This window comes from Lepidochelys kempii, chromosome 6 (genome assembly GCF_965140285.1).
Source record: "Lepidochelys kempii isolate rLepKem1 chromosome 6, rLepKem1.hap1, whole genome shotgun sequence".
NCBI lineage: Eukaryota > Metazoa > Chordata > Testudines > Cheloniidae > Lepidochelys > Lepidochelys kempii.
The window spans coordinates 96,101,373-96,121,945 of record NC_136385.1 but is presented as its reverse complement, the minus strand read 5'-3'; the positions used below and the strand labels follow the sequence as shown (position 1 = coordinate 96,121,945).

The 20,573-nt window shown below is 45.7% G+C and overlaps 1 protein-coding gene across 1 annotated transcript in view; it reads right to left on the bottom strand.

Moving 5' to 3' along the window:
• TSHR (thyroid stimulating hormone receptor) overlaps positions 1-20,573 on the bottom strand; it is a 208,420-nt gene that overhangs the window by 118,924 nt on the left and 68,923 nt on the right. The window contains exon 3 of the mRNA XM_073349347.1: positions 15,468-15,539. Within this exon, the coding sequence (XP_073205448.1) occupies positions 15,468-15,539 (72 nt within the window). The remainder of the gene's footprint in view (positions 1-15,467; positions 15,540-20,573) is intronic.

The following is a 20,573-nucleotide window of genomic DNA, read 5'->3' as shown; positions in this document are numbered from 1 at the left end:
TTTCAACCCTAGTCTTCTTTGATTCTGTGAAATGATAGGGTAGCTAACTACAACTAAGCTAACACTATTAGGAATAACTAAAAACAATTGATCTATCTGAGGTAAGAGATGGCGCTGCTGTCGCTCCAACTCAAGCCAAAGGCGGTAGAGAAGGAACTGGGGGACAGTTGGCTGTGCATGCTAGATAACTGCTCAGAGTGGTGCAAGACTGCTGCCGTGCATGCGCGGCCAACTGGGCACTGCTACTACTCTCTGGTTACAAGAGCAGGGCACCAAGACACCTAAAGTGGAGCATCCACTTGAAGAAGAACTAACCGTTAGAGAAACACAGCAGGGAAGGAAAACCTCATCTTGAGATAAACCTCAAAGTCTTGCTGGATTATATGTGGGGAACAAAGAAGACCCTGTCATCCTGCACCTAGAAAGTAAATGGGCAGTGAGTTTACGTTAATGAAAACAGGATCATATCCAGCCTTGGTTGAAGATGCTTTGGGTGAGATAAGTTAACATCCTGTCTAATTAAGTTTAATAGTATGATTTTGTTGTGAGTACATAGAAACCTTTTGTTTCCATTATCCTCACTCACTGTTTCTTGAATCTTTGATAATAAATTTGTTTTCACTATAAATAAATCTCAGTGCTCTGGTATTAATCAAAGTTCTGATCCTGAGTTGAATCATACAAGCTGGTGTGTACATTGTTCCCTTGGGACCAGCAATCCTGGTATTTCTGTGACTATTGAGTGGATAAGGAGCTGGACACTACAGGGGAATGCTTCAAAGGAGATTGGGTCCCAGAATTCACTTATTGTTAACCTGCAAGGACCCCTCAAGCAGTAAGGCCCACAAGTGCAAGACAGGAAGAAGAGAAGACCACTTCAGACAGCCAGGATATAAGCTGCTACCCATGCAGAGGAAAAGGTCATATTAAGCGGGACTGCCCGTATATGGAATGAGGAGTGGGGGAATATTGTAGATGGAGTGGAGTTACTGGAAGCTCTCAGAAGAGAGTAAAAACAAGTCCTCTAAGAGCGGTCTGAAGATGAGATGGGGGTTAATGGTTCAGTGTCCCGGTGCTTGCTTGTGTGGAGCATGCTGGTTTAACCAGTCGTTTTGGGGGTAGGGGGTAGAGGACACTCTAGGCATACAGGGCATACATGGGGAGGGAACGTTATCCAGTGACAACAGTCCCATTAGGAGTAAGTGGGAGGTTCCAATAGAAAAGGGTTGGGATAATAGAAACTTTACCCCATCCTATGGTCTTAGGGACTTATTGGAACCCATTCCCTCTAAGTAGATGAAGGGAAGCCCAGTGGAAGGAACCTCAGTGGAGGGTAGAAAACAAGGAGCTAGGGTCACGTATGGAGGGATACAAGTAAATCCTAGACAGGCAACAACAAGCCAAAGAAAGTGAGACTCAAGGAGAAAATGCTGGGGCAAAGGAAAAATAGGATAGAGAGAACCTAGACAAATTCTAATAGACCAGGAGAGTGGAACCCAGGTGTTAAATACTGGGGTAGAGGTGAAGCTGGAGAAGGGAGTGAAGGAGCAAAGGGTTATCTGTACAAGGATAACCCAAATACCATCAGAGGAGAACCTGCCATACCCCATTTATGTGGCCCAGAGGACAGAGCAACCTAAGTGGGATCCAAGAGCCTCAGACTGCAAGATACTAGTTGGGAAAGAATCCCAGTGGGCTCTAAAAAGGACAGGATAGATTCAGAGCAAAAATCTGTGGGTTGTCCGAGGTGTGAGCCACAATGGAGTTGTGGGATAGGCCCCCACCTAAGAAGTGCTTCTCCTGTGGATGGAGAATGGGAAACCCTCACAGATGGAAAGTCAAATAAAGGTCCAGTTTTATCTATAACCTTCTAAAACACACATCATTGGTTATCATTTGACTTTGATCAAATCCCTGCTGGAAGGACAATGATTAATGCAGGTGCCCCTCCAACTATCTTTTCAAAAAGATTTCTGAAGAGCTCTAGCATGATCAGAATGTGCACAGTCTGAAGCTATTTGGATTAAATTGTATCTGAAGGAAAATTTCTTCTTATAGCTCTCACTGACAGCATTCTAATGGATGCAGTGGTTTCTATTTTAAATTGCATACGAGTTAATATAATTCTAAGTATAGCACTATCTGTCTCATAAGCTGTAGTTCTGTTGGTGACTACAACAAACACTTCATATTTAGTTAGCAAAATATTTAATATATTTTATCAGGTGAAAGACTTTTGCTTGGCAAAATAAAAAGTAAATACTGAGTGTGTATCAGGAGTGCCTGGAGAATTATTTAGTGTGGCAAAATTCCAGCATGATTTATTATAGAAAACCCTAAGTCAGCTATTTATTTTATATTTGATCCTAGGGATGAGAGAGAAAAAGGGAGGAAAATATTCTTCTTCATGTACAAAGGAACCCTATGAGATGCAACTGGCACTACAATATTCCTCAGAATCAATAGTTTGCCTATCTTTATAGGCTTAAAACAATACAAAGCCCAGTGACCAGTTAAGTCTCAACTCAGCTTCTAATTCGTGGAAGCAATTCTGTGTCTGCAAATGACTGCACTCACAACGTATTGTGGATGCAAATAGTAGCATTCAAACATCAAGGTATCTGTTTGCAACAATAAAGCAGGTAGTTAAATCCTAAAAGTTGACAAACTGAGCTTGCAACTGTGGGAGCAAAGTTGCACCTGCAAACTTAAAAGCCACAGATATTCCTATATCAATTAATAACATGAAAAAAGACTGAAATGAATTACTCAGATAGCTAAACTTGACTCTGAAGCAACGTCCCTACACCACACTTACTCCTTGTAGGACCATCAAATAACCTATCTCATGGAGATGTGGTATAATCTAGCTAATCAATGGACTCCACACTCAAGATAAGCTACAAGCACTGGATCTCATGAATTTCTATGGCCAAAATATTCAAAATAACTACCAAGTAATTCTTTTGGAATTTCCACCACATCAGGGATAATGAACATCACTAATGCCACTGCCAGTAGTTCTTTAAAGGGCTGGATGAATGCTGTGTTGTTCATGTCCATTCCAATCAGGTGTGTGCGTGCGTGCACATGCACGGTAGCTGGAAGATTTTTCCCATTGCAGCATCTATCAGGTTGGTTTGGGCGCCCCCTGGAGTTGTGCCTTCATGGCTCTCAATATAGAGCCCCTCAGTTCCTTCGGGAGGGTGGGTATTGGAATGGACATGAACAACACATCTCGAAGAACAACAGTTATGAGAAGGTAATCGTTTTTTGTTCTTTGAGTGCTTGTTCATGGCAATTCCAATCAGGTGACTCACAAGCCCAAGTTCAGGAGGCGGGGTCAGAGTTGTCCACTGATTGGAGCACTGCTTGTCCAAAGGCCGCATCGTCTCTGGCCTGCTGGGTAATCGCATAGTGTGTGGTGAAAGTGTGTATGGAGGATCACGTCGCCTCTCTGCAGATTTCCTGAGTGGGAACCTGAGCCAGGAATGCTGTTGATGAAGCCTGCACCCTGGTGGAGTGTGCAGTGATTGGAGGTGCAGAAACACCTGCCAGGTTGTAGCACTCACGAATACAGGACGCTATCCATGACAAGATGCATTATGACAACACAGGCTGACCTTTCATTCTGTTCACCACTGCCACAAATAACTAGACTGATTTTCTGAATGATTTAGTTCTCTCGATGTAAAAGGCCAGCACCCTGCGGACATCCAGAGAGTGGAGCCTCTGCTCCCTGCCACTGGAATGAGGCTTAGAGTTCAATACTGGGAGAAAGATGTCCTGGTTGATGTGAAACTGCGACACAACCTTCAGGAGGAAAGCTGGATGAGGCCTGATCTGAACCTTGTCCTTATAGAACACAGTGTAAGGAGGCTCTGATGTTAGGGCCCTGAGCTCAGACACCCTCCTGGCCGAAGTTATCGCTACCAGGAATGCCACCTTGTAAGAGAGGTAGAGCAGGGAACATATCACTAACATAGGGGGACCCTGAGCCTAGAAAGGACCAGGTTGTGGTCCCAGGCATGAACAGGCTGTGACGTTATTGACATGAACTCTGACCGTATAGATCATTGTTGCAACCAAGGTCCTATAGTTGCACCAAATCGTGTACGAAGGAGGTCAAGTAAGGTGTCTATGAAAAGGTTATGATTTTCTGGTTATGTTTATGCTATCTGTATGCATGTATAATTTATTATTTAAATTTAATGGTATTGGCTCTATACCTGTTTCAAATGTTGGCTCCTGGGGTAATGCCCACAAAGTAATCAGCCAGATATGCCATGTAAGATATCTGCAAAAATGGTATAATTTGCCAGATATGATAATCTTGTTTACATGTTTGTATCACCTTTGTATTATGAGTTATAGATATGTATGTATGTCTGTATTTCAAACTTGTGCTAAGCTTCTGCCTGGCCTGCTTGATGGCCCATTAAGGACCATCGGCTATACAACTGACCCATTGAGAGAAGGCAGATACACCTTATGACTCAGCAAGGCATGCAGGGACATGCCTATGGAGAGAACTCTAAGGCTTCCAAGCCATGGGCAGCTAGTGTTGGAAACAAAGGAAGCACAGGTCACATGACAAGAGACTATAAAAGGCAGCTGCATCTTCTCCATTTTGTCTTCAATCCTGCTTCTGACCTCTGGAGGAACTGCTTGAAACTGAAGCTCTGAACAAAGGACTGAATGACCCATCCAAGCGAGGATGTTTGTACTCCAGACACTTGATTGGTTTAAATCAGCAGTAATCTCATCAAGCCTGAAACAAGCCTGAACTAAGAACTTTGCAATTGTTGTATGTATTTGATTCCATTTAACCAATTTTAACTCTTGTCTATATTTCTTTCTTTTTATGAATAAACCTTTAGATGTTAGATTCTATGGGCGGAAAGGCTTATAGGAGAGAACAGTATGGGCAGAAAGGCTTATAGGAGAGAACCTCCCCAATGGAGGAGGAACACATCTGTGATTTTGAAAGGAGCAGAACTGCTGGCACTTCCTGTTGTGTCACGTGGCAAATAGGTCTATCTGGGGAAAGCCCCACCTCTGGAAGATCGAAATCGCGACATCCAAGCTGAGGGACCACTCGTGGCTGTGAAATGACCTGCTGAGGCGGTCCACCAACTTGTTCTGTACCCCGGGGAGGCACAACGCTTGCAGGTGTATTGAATGTTCTACACAGAAGTCCCAGAGCATGAGAGCTCCCTGTCATGGGGAGAGGAGTGTGCAGCCCCATTTGTTGATATAGAACATTGCTATTGTATTGTCCGTCATGACTGATACACATTGTCCAATTAAGTAAGGATGGAAGGTCTGGCATGCTAGGTGCACCGCTCTTAGCTCTCTAACATTGATGTGGAGACCCAGGTCTGCTTGAGACCTGGGGCCTTGAGTCCTGCAGTCTTCCAGATAAGCTCTCCAGCCCAAGCCTGATGCATCCGTCACCAGCAACAGAAATGGCTGTGGAGCAGCAACCCTGAGCACACCTCCTGAGGGTCGACACACCACAGGAGGGAGTCAAGGACCGGGTGAGGTAGGGTCATGATCCTGTCCAAGCTGTCCTGGGCTGGATGATATACTGACATGAGCCACGACTGAAGCAGTCGAAGCCTGAGTCTCGCATGCTGCACCACATAGGTACAGGAGGCCATGCATCCGAGAAGCTTTGGGCAGTTCCACGCTGTGGTGGTGGGAAACTGCCTGAGGCCTCGGATTATATTGTTCAGGGCCTGAAACCTTGCCTCTGTCAGGTTATGCCCTGGCTTGTGGTGAGTCCAGTACCACCCCTATGAACTCTATCCTCAGGTTGTCGAAGGTGTCTCTGATGAATCTGACCTGAGCTTCCACTTGGGTCCTGGAGTGGTCCCTGATCAGCCAGTCATCAAAGTATAGAAATACCTGTACCTGGTGCCTTCACAAGAACACAGTGACAACTGCCATGCACTTGGTGAAAACTCGAGGTCCTGCTGACAGGCCGAATGGAAGGACAGTAAATTGGTAGTGCGTACTGTTGACCACAAACCTGAGGTACTTCCTGTGGGGCTGAGTGATTGCGATATGAAAATATGCATCCTTCAAGTCGAGGGCAACATACCAGTCTGCTGGATCTAGTGAGGAAATGATGGAGGTCAAGGAGACCATGCAGAACCTGACTTTCTTCATGAACTTGTTGAATTCTCGTAGGTCCAAGATAGGCCTGAGGCTGCCTTTGGCTTTCAGTATTAGGAAATGCTGGGAATAAAAGCCCTCATCCCTGTGCTCCTGAGGAACATCCTCCACTGCCTCTAGCAATAGGAGTGACTGCACTTCCTGGATAAGGAGTTGCTTGTGAGAAGGGTCCCTGAAGTGGGACAGGGAAGGAGGGTGGTAGGGCAGGAGGGCACAGAACTGGATGGAGTATCCACTCTCTACCGTGCGGAACACCCAGCGGTCCAAAGTGATATGGGACCATGCATGGTAGAAAGGGGACAGTCAGGAGGAAAAGGTAAGGTGGGGTAGATCAAGTCTCTGGTCTGGTGCATCATCGTCGACTGCACCTTCAAAAGGCCAGTTTGGGGCCAGAAGGCAGTTTGGGCTGGCCAGAGCTCTGGCCTGAAGATGGGTGTTGTCGTCTCCAGCCACTCCTGGTCCTCCTCTAAGAACCATATTGGTGGTTCTGCTGAAAGAATCTTGGAGGAGGTAGTGGCCTGAAGTGTCTCTGCTGTGTGGCAGGAGAGTGCAGGCCCAAAGACTTGAGGGTGGCTCTTGAGTCTTTCAGGCTGCACAGCCTCTTGTCTGTCTTTTCAGAGGAGAGAGTCACACTCTCAAATGGGAGGTCCTGGATAATCTGTTGGACCTCATAAAGGAGCCCTGAGACTTGGAGCCAGGAGCCCCTTCTCATGGCCACCCCAGTAGCCATGACCCTAGTGGCGGCATCAGCACCATCCAATGCGGCCTGGAGGGAAGCCTGGGAGACTAGCTTCCCCTTCTCCACCAAGGCTGAGAACTCGGTTCGGGAGTCCGACAGGAGGAGCTCCGTAAATTTGGCCATCGCTGCACAGGTGTTATAAGAGTACCTGCTGACGATGACCTGCTGGTTCGAAAAATGGAGCTGAAGACCCTCTGTAGAACAGACCTTTCTCCTGACAAGGTCTAGTCGCTTAGCCTCCCCATTTTAGGGGAGGGCCCTGGAAACCCTGCCTCTCATGCTGGTTAGCAGCGTCCACAACAAGAGAGTCAGGAGATGGGTGGGAGTACAAATGTTCATACCCTTTGGAGGGCACAAAATAATGCCTCTTGTTGTGCTTGGCAATGGGTGGCAAGGAAGTTGGGGTCTGCCACAGGGTCTCGGTGGTGTCCACAATAGTCTTAATAAAGGTAGGGCAATACGAGAAGGTCCTGAGGGGGCGAGGATGTCCACCATGGGATCAGCCTCCTCGACTACCTCCTCAGCCTTAATGCCCAGACCCTGAGCAGCCCTTCAGCCTTAATGCCCAGACCCTGAGCAGCCCTGCTGTAGCACCCTGTTCTCCTCAAGCACCAGGTTTATGGTCGTGCCTGCCAATGCCTCTTCTGGCAAGGAGGAGGAGGAGGAAGTCCTTATAAGCAACGGATGCTCCCTGCCATGCACTCCCAAGAGGTCCTGCGATTCTCAGAGCAATGTCGATGCCGATGGAGCGCTCATCGGTGCTGGGACTGTCAACGCCAAACCCGGTGTTGGGACAGCCATCGGCAACACTGGTGGAACCGCCAATGGAGCCGGTGCCAAACCCGCTGCCTGCACTGAAAAAGGTGACAGGACCGTTGCCGCTATTGGCGCTGGGGTCGTCGGTGTCGGCACTGTAGTCAGTGTCGAGATCGATGCTGGCACCGAAGTCAAACGAGTCACTGGTGCTGAGGTCAGTGCTGAGGTCGGTGCCGGTGATGGCACTGCAGCCGAAGGCATTGGTGTGTGGGTAGGCACCATGGCAAGCTGCGCAGTTGATGGCAGGATGAACGTGGCTGAGACCACGGAAGACGCAGCGGAACGATGCCCTTGAATCCCTGTCTGGCTTTGGTGAAGGGCTCAAGGGGTCCAGAATGGCCACTGTGGTGGATTCTGCCACTGAGGTGGCTATGCCTGCGGCTCTTGCCTGTCTTTCCCTGACCTCGATCGTTGGCTCCTACTCCTACGAGAGCAGTAGAAGTCAGACTCTGACAGCGGGGTTTCAGAGACTGAAGACCATGGAGGAGCCTAGCTTTAGTGCCTCGAGCATCAAGAGCTTGGGGAGCAAGTACGCTCTCTGTCTGAGTGGGCCGGTGCCGAAGGACATGGAGAGGGGGACATCATTGCTGGCTTCCCTCTTGACTGCACCTGCGGGCGGGGTGGGACTGCCAGTGCCGAAGGTTCCTCCCTCCTAGGGGGCAAGAACGGTGCCGTAAGGTGTGGCAGGTCCCGAGCAGCTTTGAAAGCTTCTGGCATCAAAGGAAGTGGTGACCATGGGGGGCCTGGACTCAACTGCTTTGCCTGGGAAGGAGTCGACATGGCCCTAACAGGGGATCTGGAGCTGTGGCCCACCTGGAGTCTCACTTCTCTAGGTTTAGCCATAGGTGACCGAATATCCAGCTGCCTCTTCTTCTGAGCCACCGATGAGTGGGATCGGTGCCTGCTCTCCACTGGGCTTTGGGAGGTGCCGTGCCAGTGCCGAACATCCAGGGATGAGTCTTTTCTCAGCACCGAGCTTGATGACATTGCCGAGGTGCTCTGTGTCGACAAGGACATGTAGGAGCCAAGTCCCCAGAGCCTGGTGTGACATTGCACACCATATGATTTTATGAAAATATGCTAATGAGTGTAATAACTGGAATCTGCTTCATGCAAAAGGTCTCTTGTAAGGTATTGTTACAAAGCTTATAATCTACTGAGTGTGGTCATCCTTAAATATAACTCTGAGATCCTACTGTAATTATGCAAAGTGTGGGCCATTAATGGTGGTTTAGAATCTTGATGGCACCCATCAACTAGGACAATTGGTTGTAAATGGCTCTGTTTACTTGAAAGCCTTCCTGTGAATCAGGCCAGTAAGAATGAAGTCTTGGGGCCTCCCAGGACCTGTGACCATGTCACCTGGTACTGGAATCCATCTTAAACCTGGTGCTTTTCCATTTAGAAGGAGGGGTGGGGACCCAGAGAGATAAAAGATTCCTGCCTTGTGCCAAAGTTAATGAGGGGGTGGAACAGAACAAATCAAGTTCCAATCATGAAAAATCCCCTAGTTACCACCTGGGCTGGAGCTAACAAGAACTGTACCGGGGAAAGGATTGGGCCCAGACTAGGAAGGAGTCCAGTCTGTGAAAGAAGCTTACTGGAACATCTCTGGAGGTGAGATTTCATCTGTAATCTGTTCCTTAATGTATCAGGTTTAGACGTGCGTGTTTTGTTTAATTTTGATTGGTAATTTACTTTGTTCTCTGCTATTACTTGGAACCGCTTAAATCCTAGTTTTTATACTTAATAAAATCACTTTTGTTTATGAATTGACCCAGAGTAAGTAATTAATACTTGGGGGAGCAAACAGCTGTGCCTATCTCTCTATCAGTGTTATAGAGGGTGGACAATTTATGAGTATACCCTGTATAAACTTTATCTGTGTTGAAGCAGACTGGCATGTCTGGCTTGACAAGGCAGGGTTCTGGAGACCCAAACTGGCAGAGAAAACGGGCTCAGAGGTAGTCTCAGCACATCAGGTGACAGTCCCAAGGGGGTCTCTGTGACCGAACCTCTCACATCCGGGCCCGAATGGGGGCGTAGAGCTGCCTCCATGAATCATAGAATCATAGAATCATAGAATATCAGGGTTGGAAGGGACCCCAGAAGGTCATCTAGTCCAACCCCCTGCTCAAAGCAGGACCAATTCCCAGTTAAATCATCCCAGCCAGGGCTTTGTCAAGCCTGACCTTAAAAACCTCTAAGGAAGGAGATTCTACCACCTCCCTAGGTAACGCATTCCAGTGTTTCACCACCCTCTTAGTGAAAAAGTTTTTCCTAATATCCAATCTAAACCTCCCCCACTGCAACTTGAGACCATTACTCCTCATTCTGTCATCTGCTACCATTGAGAACAGTCTAGAGCCATCCTCTTTGGAACCCCCTTTCAGGTAGTTGAAAGCAGCTATCAAATCCCCCCTCATTCTTCTCTTCTGCAGGCTAAACAATCCCAGCTCCCTCAGCCTCTCCTCATAACTCATGTGTTCCAGTCCCCTAATCATTTTTGTTGCCCTTCGCTGGACTCTCTCCAATTTATCCACATCCTTCTTGAAGTGTGGGGCCCAAAACTGGACACAGTACTCCAGATGAGGCCTCACCAATGTCGAATAGAGGGGAACGATCACGTCCCTCGATCTGCTCGCTATGCCCCTACTTATACATCCCAAAATGCCATTGGCCTTCTTGGCAACAAGGGCACACTGCTGACTCATATCCAGCTTCTCGTCCACTGTCACCCCTAGGTCCTTTTCCGCAGAACTGCTGCCTAGCCATTTGGTCCCTAGTCTGTAGCTGTGCATTGGGTTCTTCCGTCCTAAGTGCAGGACCCTGCACTTATCCTTATTGAACCTCATCAGATTCCTTTTGGCCCAATCTTCCAATTGGTCTAGGTCCTTCTGTATCCTATCCCTCCCCTCCAGCGTATCTACCACTCCTCCCAGTTTAGTATCATCCGCAAATTTGCTGAGAGTGCAATCCACACCATCCTCCAGATCATTTATGAAGATATTGAATAAAACTGGCCCCAGGACCGACCCTTGGGGCACTCCACTTGATACCGGCTGCCAACTAGACATGGAGCCATTGATCACTACCCGTTGAGCCCGACAATCTAGCCAGCTTTCTACCCACCTTATAGTGCATTCATCCAGCCCATACTTCCTTAACTTGCTGACAAGAATACTATGGGAGACCGTGTCAAAAGCTTTGCTAAAGTCAAGAAACAATACATCCACTGCTTTCCCTTCATCCACAGAACCAGTAATCTCATCATAAAAGGCGATTAGATTAGTCAGGCATGACCTTCCCTTGGTGAATCCATGCTGGCTGTTCCTGATCACTTTCCTCTCATGCAAGTGCTTCAGGATTGATTCTTTGAGGACCTGCTCCATGATTTTTCCAGGGACTGAGGATCACTTTAAACTGATGCTCCCTTTCTTTAAGAGTTCTAGGGCGGAACTCACAGCAGATTTTACAGCGATCCTTTTGTTGACCCTCCCCTAGGCACCGTAAGCACGAGGAGTGCGGATTACTCTTTGGCATGCGCTTCGCGCAGACCACACAGTTTTTAAACCGGGGACAGTGGCATACCATGGCTCCAGGGAGTCGAAAATGGGGTGGGGACCCCCAACAACTCTCATCACTAACAACTAAGATAAACTAACTATATACAAGGAACTGTTGAACACGCTTGCTAAAGCAAGGGCTACGGGAAGTAAGGTGACCAGATGTCCCAATTTTATAGGCACAGTCTGGAAATTTGGGGCTTTGTCTTATATAGGTGTCTATTACCTCCCATCCCCTGTCCTGATTTTTCACACTTGCTATTTCATCACCCTAATGGGAAGTTCCAGCCTACCATCACTGGCGGTAAGAAGGAACTGAGGGGGTGGTGGGTCGGCAGGGCTCTATATTGAGCGCCATGAAGGTGCGACTCCAGGGGGCGCTCAGACCAACCCAACCCAACATATGCTGCAATGGGAAAAATCTTCCAGCTACCATGCACGTGCATGCGCACACATCTGATTGGAATTGATATGAACAAGCACTTGAAGAATAAATGTTACTATGAGATATGCAGTGTTGTTGTAGCCATGTTGGTCCCAGGATATTAGAAAGACAAGGTAGCTGACAGGTTTCAGAGTAGCAGCCGTGTTAGTCTGTATCCGCAAAAAGAAAAGGAGGACTTGTAGCACCTTAGAGACTAACCAATTTATTTGAGCATAAGCTTTCGTGAGCTACAGCTCACTCCGATGAAGTGAGCTGTAGCTCACGAAAGCTTATGCTCAAATAAATTGGTTAGTCTCTAAGGTGCCACAAGTCCTCCTTTTCTTTTTGAAGGTAGCTGAGGTAATATCTTTTATTGGACCAACCTTCATTGGTGAGAGAGACAAGCTTTCAGGCCAACAAACAGCTCTTCTTCAGCTCTGGGAAACTAAGGGCAAGTCTACACTTAAATGCTGCATCAGCACAGATGCACTGATGCGTGCTTTAATGAAGACTCTCTAAGACAAAGGGAAAGACCTCTCCCATTGGTGTAGTTAATCCACCTCCCTGAGAGGCAGTAGTTATGTCGGCAGGAGCTTTCCTACTGACATGGCGCTGTCTTCATGCAGGGGTTAGGTCAATATAACTATGTTGCTATGGGGTGTGGATTTTCCAAACCCTTGAGCAACATAGCTATATTGATATAGGCATGTAGTGTAGAGTAGACCTAACTCAAAGTGTCACTGCTAAATACAAGATTTGAACAGTTTGTTTTCCATAAACAGTTGTTACATATTTCAAGGGGCCAATCAAGGTGAAGTGGCCTGCTAACACTCCTCCAGTAATAGGGAGGAGAGTGAGGGGGAAAAGCAGATGGTGGGGGTGGGTCCTACATATGCCTATCAACATTGACACGGGTGGATTACAGATTGGATTACAGATTGTTATAATAAACCATAAATCCAGTGTCTTTGTTCAGTCCATGATTTTTAGTATCTATCAAAGTTATGAATTTAAACTCCCAGGCTCATCTTTTGAAAGTGTTGTGCAGGTTTCCTTTGAGGATGAGAACTGATCAGATATACAGCTCAGATATAGAGCAGGGGTAGTAAACAAACAGGCCAAATCTGGACTGCCAGATGTTTTTGAATGGACCCTGAAATATTTTTATTTATTTATTGTTGTCATTATCATTTTTTATTTTCTTCTCTGGAGTGTGGATCTTGACTATACCATGATCAAGAAATTTGGACCTTGACAAAAAATAATTGACTACACCTGGACATAGAGTGATCACTTTGTGAACAGTGTTCACCCACAGTTGACAGAGTTGTTGTCTTATCATTTTCCTGTGTGAGTTCATTCAAGGGCGTAGTGATTGTCTGGTTTCATCCACCTAGTTGCTATTGGAACATTTAGTGCACCGGATGAGGTACACCACATATTGTGATAGGTATATGTAGGACCCAGGGATCTTGAAAGGTATGTTGTGGGAGGCGTTGATCATTGTAGCAGTGGAGATGTGTCTGCACGTTTTACATCTGTTGTTCTGGCAGGGTCTGGTGCCACTTAGAATTGGTGTATCCTGGTCTGTGGATGGCTTGCTTCTGATGATGAGCTGGGAAGTGGGGGGTGTTTGCAGGCCAGAAGAGGGGTTCAGGAAAGATTTCTTTCAGTATGGGGTCCCCATCGAATATGGGTTGCAGTAGTTTGATGATACCCTGTATGCGTTTCAGTGTGGGGTGGGGTGTGACAACTAGGGGTGTGCTTTGTACAGAGAAAATACCCATTTTAGAAGCTCTCTTACACAGTGGGCTGCTATTTTTCTAAACCAGCTGTTACAGTTCTGTAAATAAGTTGTTTTAAAGCTGGATAATCCTTTTTTTAAAATAATATGGGCAAGATCCTGAGATGAGGCTGAGCTGGAGAGATGGCAGGTTATGTGTATGTTGTTAGTCCATCACTGACAGTGATGATGATATTGTTGCAGTTCTCATCTATGGCTACCACTGTTCCCTCTAAGCTGTGTGCGTGTGCGCACACACACAGATCTTAAACACCGTGCACACTCTGGCTTCGGTGGCGGATTTTTTTTTTCTTCAGTGGTGGCACAGAAGACATTTTTTGTGCACACAGCCTGTTAAAAATTAGAGGGAACATTGATGGCTACACATATGACTCTGAAGTCCAAACCCTGATGAACAGAGTCAGCCGCACTGAGGGCATGGGAAGTCTGTTTCTATGATGTTTGATGATGCAGCTCTCTGGCACCTTTCACGTGCAGCCTGGAGATGATTTTGTTGATCTTGCTCAAAACTGTTACATGCTGATCTTGTCAGAGACTGCCAGTGAGTCCTGTTCTGAGACATTTGCTCAAGTTTTTTGGGCAGGGCCGGTGCAAGGATATTTTGTGCCCTAGGTGAAACTTCCACCTTGCGCCTCCCCCCCACCCCGGCACATTGGTTCATTGAGGGGCAAATCCCAACGAGCCTTTATAGACCCCAGGGCCAGCCTGCCCAGGGGCCAGCTGTGCCCAGGGGCTGTCCCCAGACCAGGTTCCCCCCTCCCAGCCCCCTGAACTCCCCTGGAGGGTGCACAGCCCCCCCGGGAGCCCTCCCCTCCGCATGCCACCCCGGCGGCCCCCGCCCCGAGTCCACTCACTGGCTTTGCCAGGCTTGAGCCGCTGCAGCAGCTCGGCAGGGGTGAGCCGCCTTCTAGAGGCACCGGAGAGCCAGAGCATCCTGCTTGTGGCGGGTGCGAGCCCCAGACATGGAGGAGCCAGCGTGGCGTAGGGGGGCAGCAGCCCTGCAAAGGTGGCAGCGCCGCTAGCGGGGAGCAGCCGCACCTCCTGCCCAGGCTGCGGCCTGGCACCCAACCCCCTGGGGCTCCTGCAGGCTGCAGCAGATGCATGTGGGCGACCCCCGGCTCTCCCCTCACCTAGGGTTACCATATTTCAACAATCAAAAAAGAGGACCAGGGGGAAGAGCCCCGTCCTAGCCCTGGCCCCTTCCACTCCCTCCCACTTCCCACCCCCTGAAAAGAAAGTCTTTTGCCCTGACTCAGCTCCCCATACAAGATCTGTTTTGGGAGACGGCAGTCTTCCATTCTGATGACATGTCTGGTCCACCTAAGTTGTGCTCTCAGGAACATTTTCTGAATGCTGGTTGTGTTTGCTCTCTCAACGACAAAAGTGACTTAAAACTCATTTTAGTATTCTGCTGATCCTAGTGCAGCCTTTGTGAAGGTCCAGGCCCCACTATGCCATACTACAACAACCTGAAGACTAATTTACACTGGCTATAAATGGCCCCAGGGCACTGAAAATATAGCCCAAGACCAGCATGTTGACAAAACAGGATGGTGGTTATAATGGATGAAACCACCTTTTCATATACAATGAACTGTAAGAATAAACCCATTTATCACCTCTGTATCAGATTTATTACTTTATCTGGTATTGGTTTACATGCTTAAGAACAGCCAGTGCGGACTATACATATTAAAAAAGATGTGAAGATTGACTGAAATCCTCACAGCTAATAATGGTGCCAATTTTTGCTGTACAGACTCGTATGTACAAGGGAACTATATGGCCCTAGCCCTTAAAGTTTACCACTTATATCTTAAAGTATAGCCTTTGTAGCCTGATGTGAGAGAGAGTTACCCACAAGGAGAATTTTTGAGGGAAGGGAAAGAAGTGGTGCTTTTTAATACTTTATTAAAGTATAAAAAATAGAATACTTACATCCTGGAGATGTTGGGGAGATTAGAAAATGCACCACTTGGAATTGTTCTCAGATGAGTCTCCATAAACCTCCTGCAAAAACAAGTGTTTGTCAGCTAATGTCCTTCAATGAGAAGTGAAATGTAACAAAGCCTTGCATAACTCCAGCCCTTCCAACATCTCTGCTCTCATTTCTCTATATTCCCAGTCTGCCCATGTTTGCTTTGCATCATGGCTCCCTTCACACCGTTCTGTTCTATTTCATTTGTACACACTTCCATTCTAAAATAGGACTTGTCTTCTCCCACAGTATTTCAGGAACTCAATTACAGACCAAACAGACCTCGCAGGGACAAAAACATGGAAAGCCCAACAACTGAAATTAAAGTCTGACAGTTAAAATGTTACTATATTGGTAAAATGTGAAACCAAGTCCAACACAATAATGGTCATAATGCATCTTCTGACACTCCAGTGCATTACCAATTTCCTCTCTCATCACTGTATTGGCTCTGCAATGCTGTGAGCCTAAATTTGTGATTCTATCACATCAATAAGCTTGATTTGTGCTAGTAAAGTCAGCAGCTGTGACTCAAAGATACACAGGAAGCAGAGGTGTGAAGAAAAGGTGCCATTTGATTGTAGTTACCTTTCTCCAATGGAGAAAGGCAAAGCTTTTAAAAGGTCTCTGAAAAAATTTAAGTGAAAAATATAGACATCTTTCTGATTAGTACTGTTATATTGAATTAAGCAGTCCATCCCTTGCTCACTACTTGAAAACATATACCACCTTCCAGTTCTCATTTATAGGGCCCTACCAAATTCACAGTCTATTCTGGTCAATTTCACAGACATAGGATTTTAAAAATAGTAAATCTCATGATTTCAGCTATTTAAATCTGAAATTTCACAGTGTTGTAATTGTAGGGGTCCTGACCCAAAAAGTAGTGGGGGGGGGGGTCGTCGCAAGGTTATTTAGTGGGGGTTGTGGTACTGCTACCCTTACTTCTGCACTGCTGCTGGTAGCGGCACTGCCTTCAGAACTGGGTGGCCAGAGAGCAGCAGCTGCTGGCTGGGAGCCCTGTTTTGAAGGCAGAGCCACTGCCAGCAGCAACACAGAAGTAAGGATGGCATTGTATGTTACTGACACCTTTACTTCTGCACTGCTGTCTGCAGAGCTGGGCCCTCAGTCAGCAGTCACCACTCTCCAGCCACCCAGCTCTGAAGACAGTGCAGAAGTAAGGATGGCAATATCACAATGCCCCCTTAAATAACCTTGTGACCTCTCTGCAACTCCCTTTTGGGTCAGAAACTCCAATTTGAGAAATTCTGGTCTCCCCCATGAAATTGGTACAGTATATGGTAAAAGCACGCAGAAGTCCAGAATTCACGGGGGGAGACCAGATTTCATGATCCGTGACGCGTTTTTCATGGCTGTGGATTTGGTTGGGCCCTATTCATTCATGTTTTAAGACTACAAAACTAGGTTACTGCATCAAAGGCCACATTACGTTTTTTTGGCAGGGTCAAACCCAGTGCCAAGAGAATGGATTGAATACATGGCAGGCTGTACAGCCCCATCATTAAGTAATGACATTTACACAGACAAGATGTCTAATTCTTACATTTCAGAGAAAAAATGTTTTTATCAGAAAAACCAGATAACGTCTGGAATAAAAACAAATGTACAAGGATGGTGGACTCAATGGAAAAATCTTTGCCTTCTACACCTCCTCCTAGACAGCTCTCTGCTTACAGAGTTTCTGCTAGTAAGAAAGACTAACTTTTAATTGTCATTTGTGCTACATGCAATAGGTAGCCTTTCTCCATATATTTTAATCAAAAATACACCTCTCTGCCTCTAATTAGAAAGCAATCTGGGGCTTTGACCGGGGTCCCAGTGGGGACCAGCTGAGGTCACTCAATTAGTGTGAACTGCAAAGAATGGGGCAGACAATCCCCAAAGCTGGTGGATATTTCAATACTTAGATTTACCAAGTCAGCACAAAATAGCTTCTTTATTACCTCACTGGTTGCCCAGAAACCAACAATACAGTTCCCTTAAAGTAACCCAGCCTCAGGCCTACATCCAGGTACCCTAGTCAAATATGATGAATATTTCTGAAAATCTTATTTCATCATATAAAAGAAAAGGTTCTACCAATCCCAAAGGATCGGACACATTACATCCCAGGTTAATGAATATTCCAGATCTTACCTAAATACATGTTTGCAGCCAATTATTATTAACAAAACTAAAATTTATTAAAAAAGAAAAGAGAGAGTATGGTTAAAAGAGCAATGTATATACAGACATGAGTTCAATTCTTGAGCTTTTGATACCTAGAGTTGGTGAGCTTTGTAGTTGCAAAGAATTCTTTTAGAACTTAGTCCATAGGTTATGGTCCAATGTCCAATATCATATTCAGGGTGTTTCCAGCTGAACTGGGACCTCAATCTTGCAACTTAACTTCCCCTGATGAAGCTTAAGCAGATATGAGATAAAAAGGATTGGGACCCAAGAATCTTTTATACAATTCAGGCCTTCTTTGACAGGTTGGAGTGCCTCGGGGAACAATAGGTAATTAGAGCAACTTTGAAGTAGGTTCATCACCAGGACTTAGCTACATGAATTAACATAAGGCAATTGCCTGTTCCTCCACCATTCACAGATGATTTCCTATACATTTCAAAGAGAGATGAATATAGCAATATCCCATGTTTACAGTTCATTTAAATGCTAGGATGTTCTTTTTAGCTCTGAATTATCAGAATACAGCATAGACAGAGACTGTTGATTACATTGTTGACCACTACCCATATATATGTAAATACACAAAAACACAAACATTATCTTCCCAGGTGTCTTTGAATTTGAGTCATTCATTCTGCAGGATGTTTAACCCTTTCTGGTCATGCATCACAGGGGCCACTAATAGTGTCTGTGGCTTACAGCAGTACACTAGGGAAGGGAATATTCTTGCAGCAATGAAACCCAAAATGAGAACCAGGACAATAGCCTTTCTAAAGTATGAAGCAATAATGTAACCTTAAAGGTTTCCTGTGACTCAGTACTGAAGCAAGGCCCTGACCCTAGTTATAATGTTTGCTCATTAACTTATTAGCCCTTAATTATCTATTCCAATTAGTACAATTAATACACTTATGCTTTGTGTTATTTTGAAATCATTCAATTTTGGTTTATGCTATTGTGATGGACTAGTCCATCAGTGACACTGATAGCTAATTAACTAGTTTAGTGGGGGCCAGGAGTCAAGTATCAAGGGACAAGTCTACTAAGCTCAAAGTGTGCAGAGCTCTGACAATCAGCTGAGTACCGATCTCATCCCCTCCCCATCATTGTCCTTCAGTGTTGAGGAGATAAATAAGGCTCTTTCACTCACAAAAACCAAGAAAGCTGCAGGATGTGCTAATGTCTTTCCAGAATTTCTTTAAAATCTCAAGACCAAGGAATGGAAATGGCTGGCAGCACTGATTTCCAATATCCATTCCTCAGGGCTTGTCCCAAGAAGCTGAGACAAGACTATGGTTATTGCAATTGCTAAAACGGGATGCCAACCACTAATTCTTCATTTACCAGTCCATATTACTCCTCTGCGTGTCAAACACGCTCCTGGAGAGGATATTACTAGCAAGGATTATGTTGCTTGTAGAAGCAAAGTTATTGAATTAACAAGTGGATTTCTGACAAGTCTGAAGCTGCATCTTAGCCTTAAACACACACTGAGGTGGGGAATGTTCTTAAGATTTAAGAATGGGGCAACTTTCTTAGAACTATCTGCCACCTACAACACCATATGGAGGAACAGCCTCCTTTTGAAACCCAGCAATATTATCCCATGCAATACAACAATAAAACTCTGCTGAGACGTTCTGACCAATCACAAGTTTTGCATTTTCCACAGTGACCAGGTGAGCAGGCCATGCATTTTTAACTATAGCCTACCACAGAGATTAGTCCCAGCATGATTCTGTTTAATATCTAGAACTGCAATCATCTGCAAACATCATGGAAATTTGTCTGTACTAATGATATTGCTCTAACCACATAGGCACAGAATTTACCTACTATAGAACAAATCCTAACTAAGGACCTTTAAAATCATGGGAGAACATATATTATATTGGCAGCTAAAACAAAGCCCCACTATGACTGTCATGTCAGCATTTCATCTAAACAATCAAAAGGGTTGAGCAGAACTGCATGTGGGCTTTTGTGGTAAGCAGATAAGATAAGATCCCACCCCAAAATAGCTTGGTCTGACATTAGACTGAAGCCTCACATACCACCAACACCTGAAAAATATCCAAAACAAATATGCATATAAATCTCATTCAGAGATTGGGAGGAACTATGTGGGGAACCAGTGCAAAAACTCTACAAGACCTCTTCACTGGCCCTTGTCTACTCTCTGGCATAATACTGCTCATCAGTCGGGACACACAGCTCCTACACATCACTTGTACATTCTCAACACCATCATGTGGATCATTACAGGTACAATAAAACACCATAACCATGGCTTCCCATACTGGTGCACATCCACTCACCCCAAATTTGTTGTGATATGAAAATCCTTCAGGAGTTCCATCGTATTCAAAGACACAAGGATCTTCCAATATATGAAGACCTAAATAATACACCGAGACACCAACTGAAATCTAGAAAACCTTTTAGGCTCGCAGTGCAAGAACTCAAAAACATAGGGTTTTCCCTAAAAGATCAATGATGGGCAAGGTGGAAGGACAGCAACATCCCAAACACACACCTCAACGAGGACCTAACCAAAGAATCCAGTGGCTTTTCACTCCCATGAAAAGTATGACCCTCTCTGAATTGCATCCACACATCACATAGAAGACACACCAAGCTTCTTCATAAACGGGGACTGAGAAACGATCTTATACATGACTGTGTAAATTGACTTCAGACTAGGAAACACTTCAATCAATGTCCCAAGCAATCATATTCTGGTGGTATATCTGCATCTGCGCCACATCTCCTAAGTCAATTAGTAGGATGACTAACCTAAACTTGGATGTTGCTGTTTTTAAGACATACAAAAAGAATTAGTTTGGGGGCAGAGTAAAAATTATAAAGCTTAC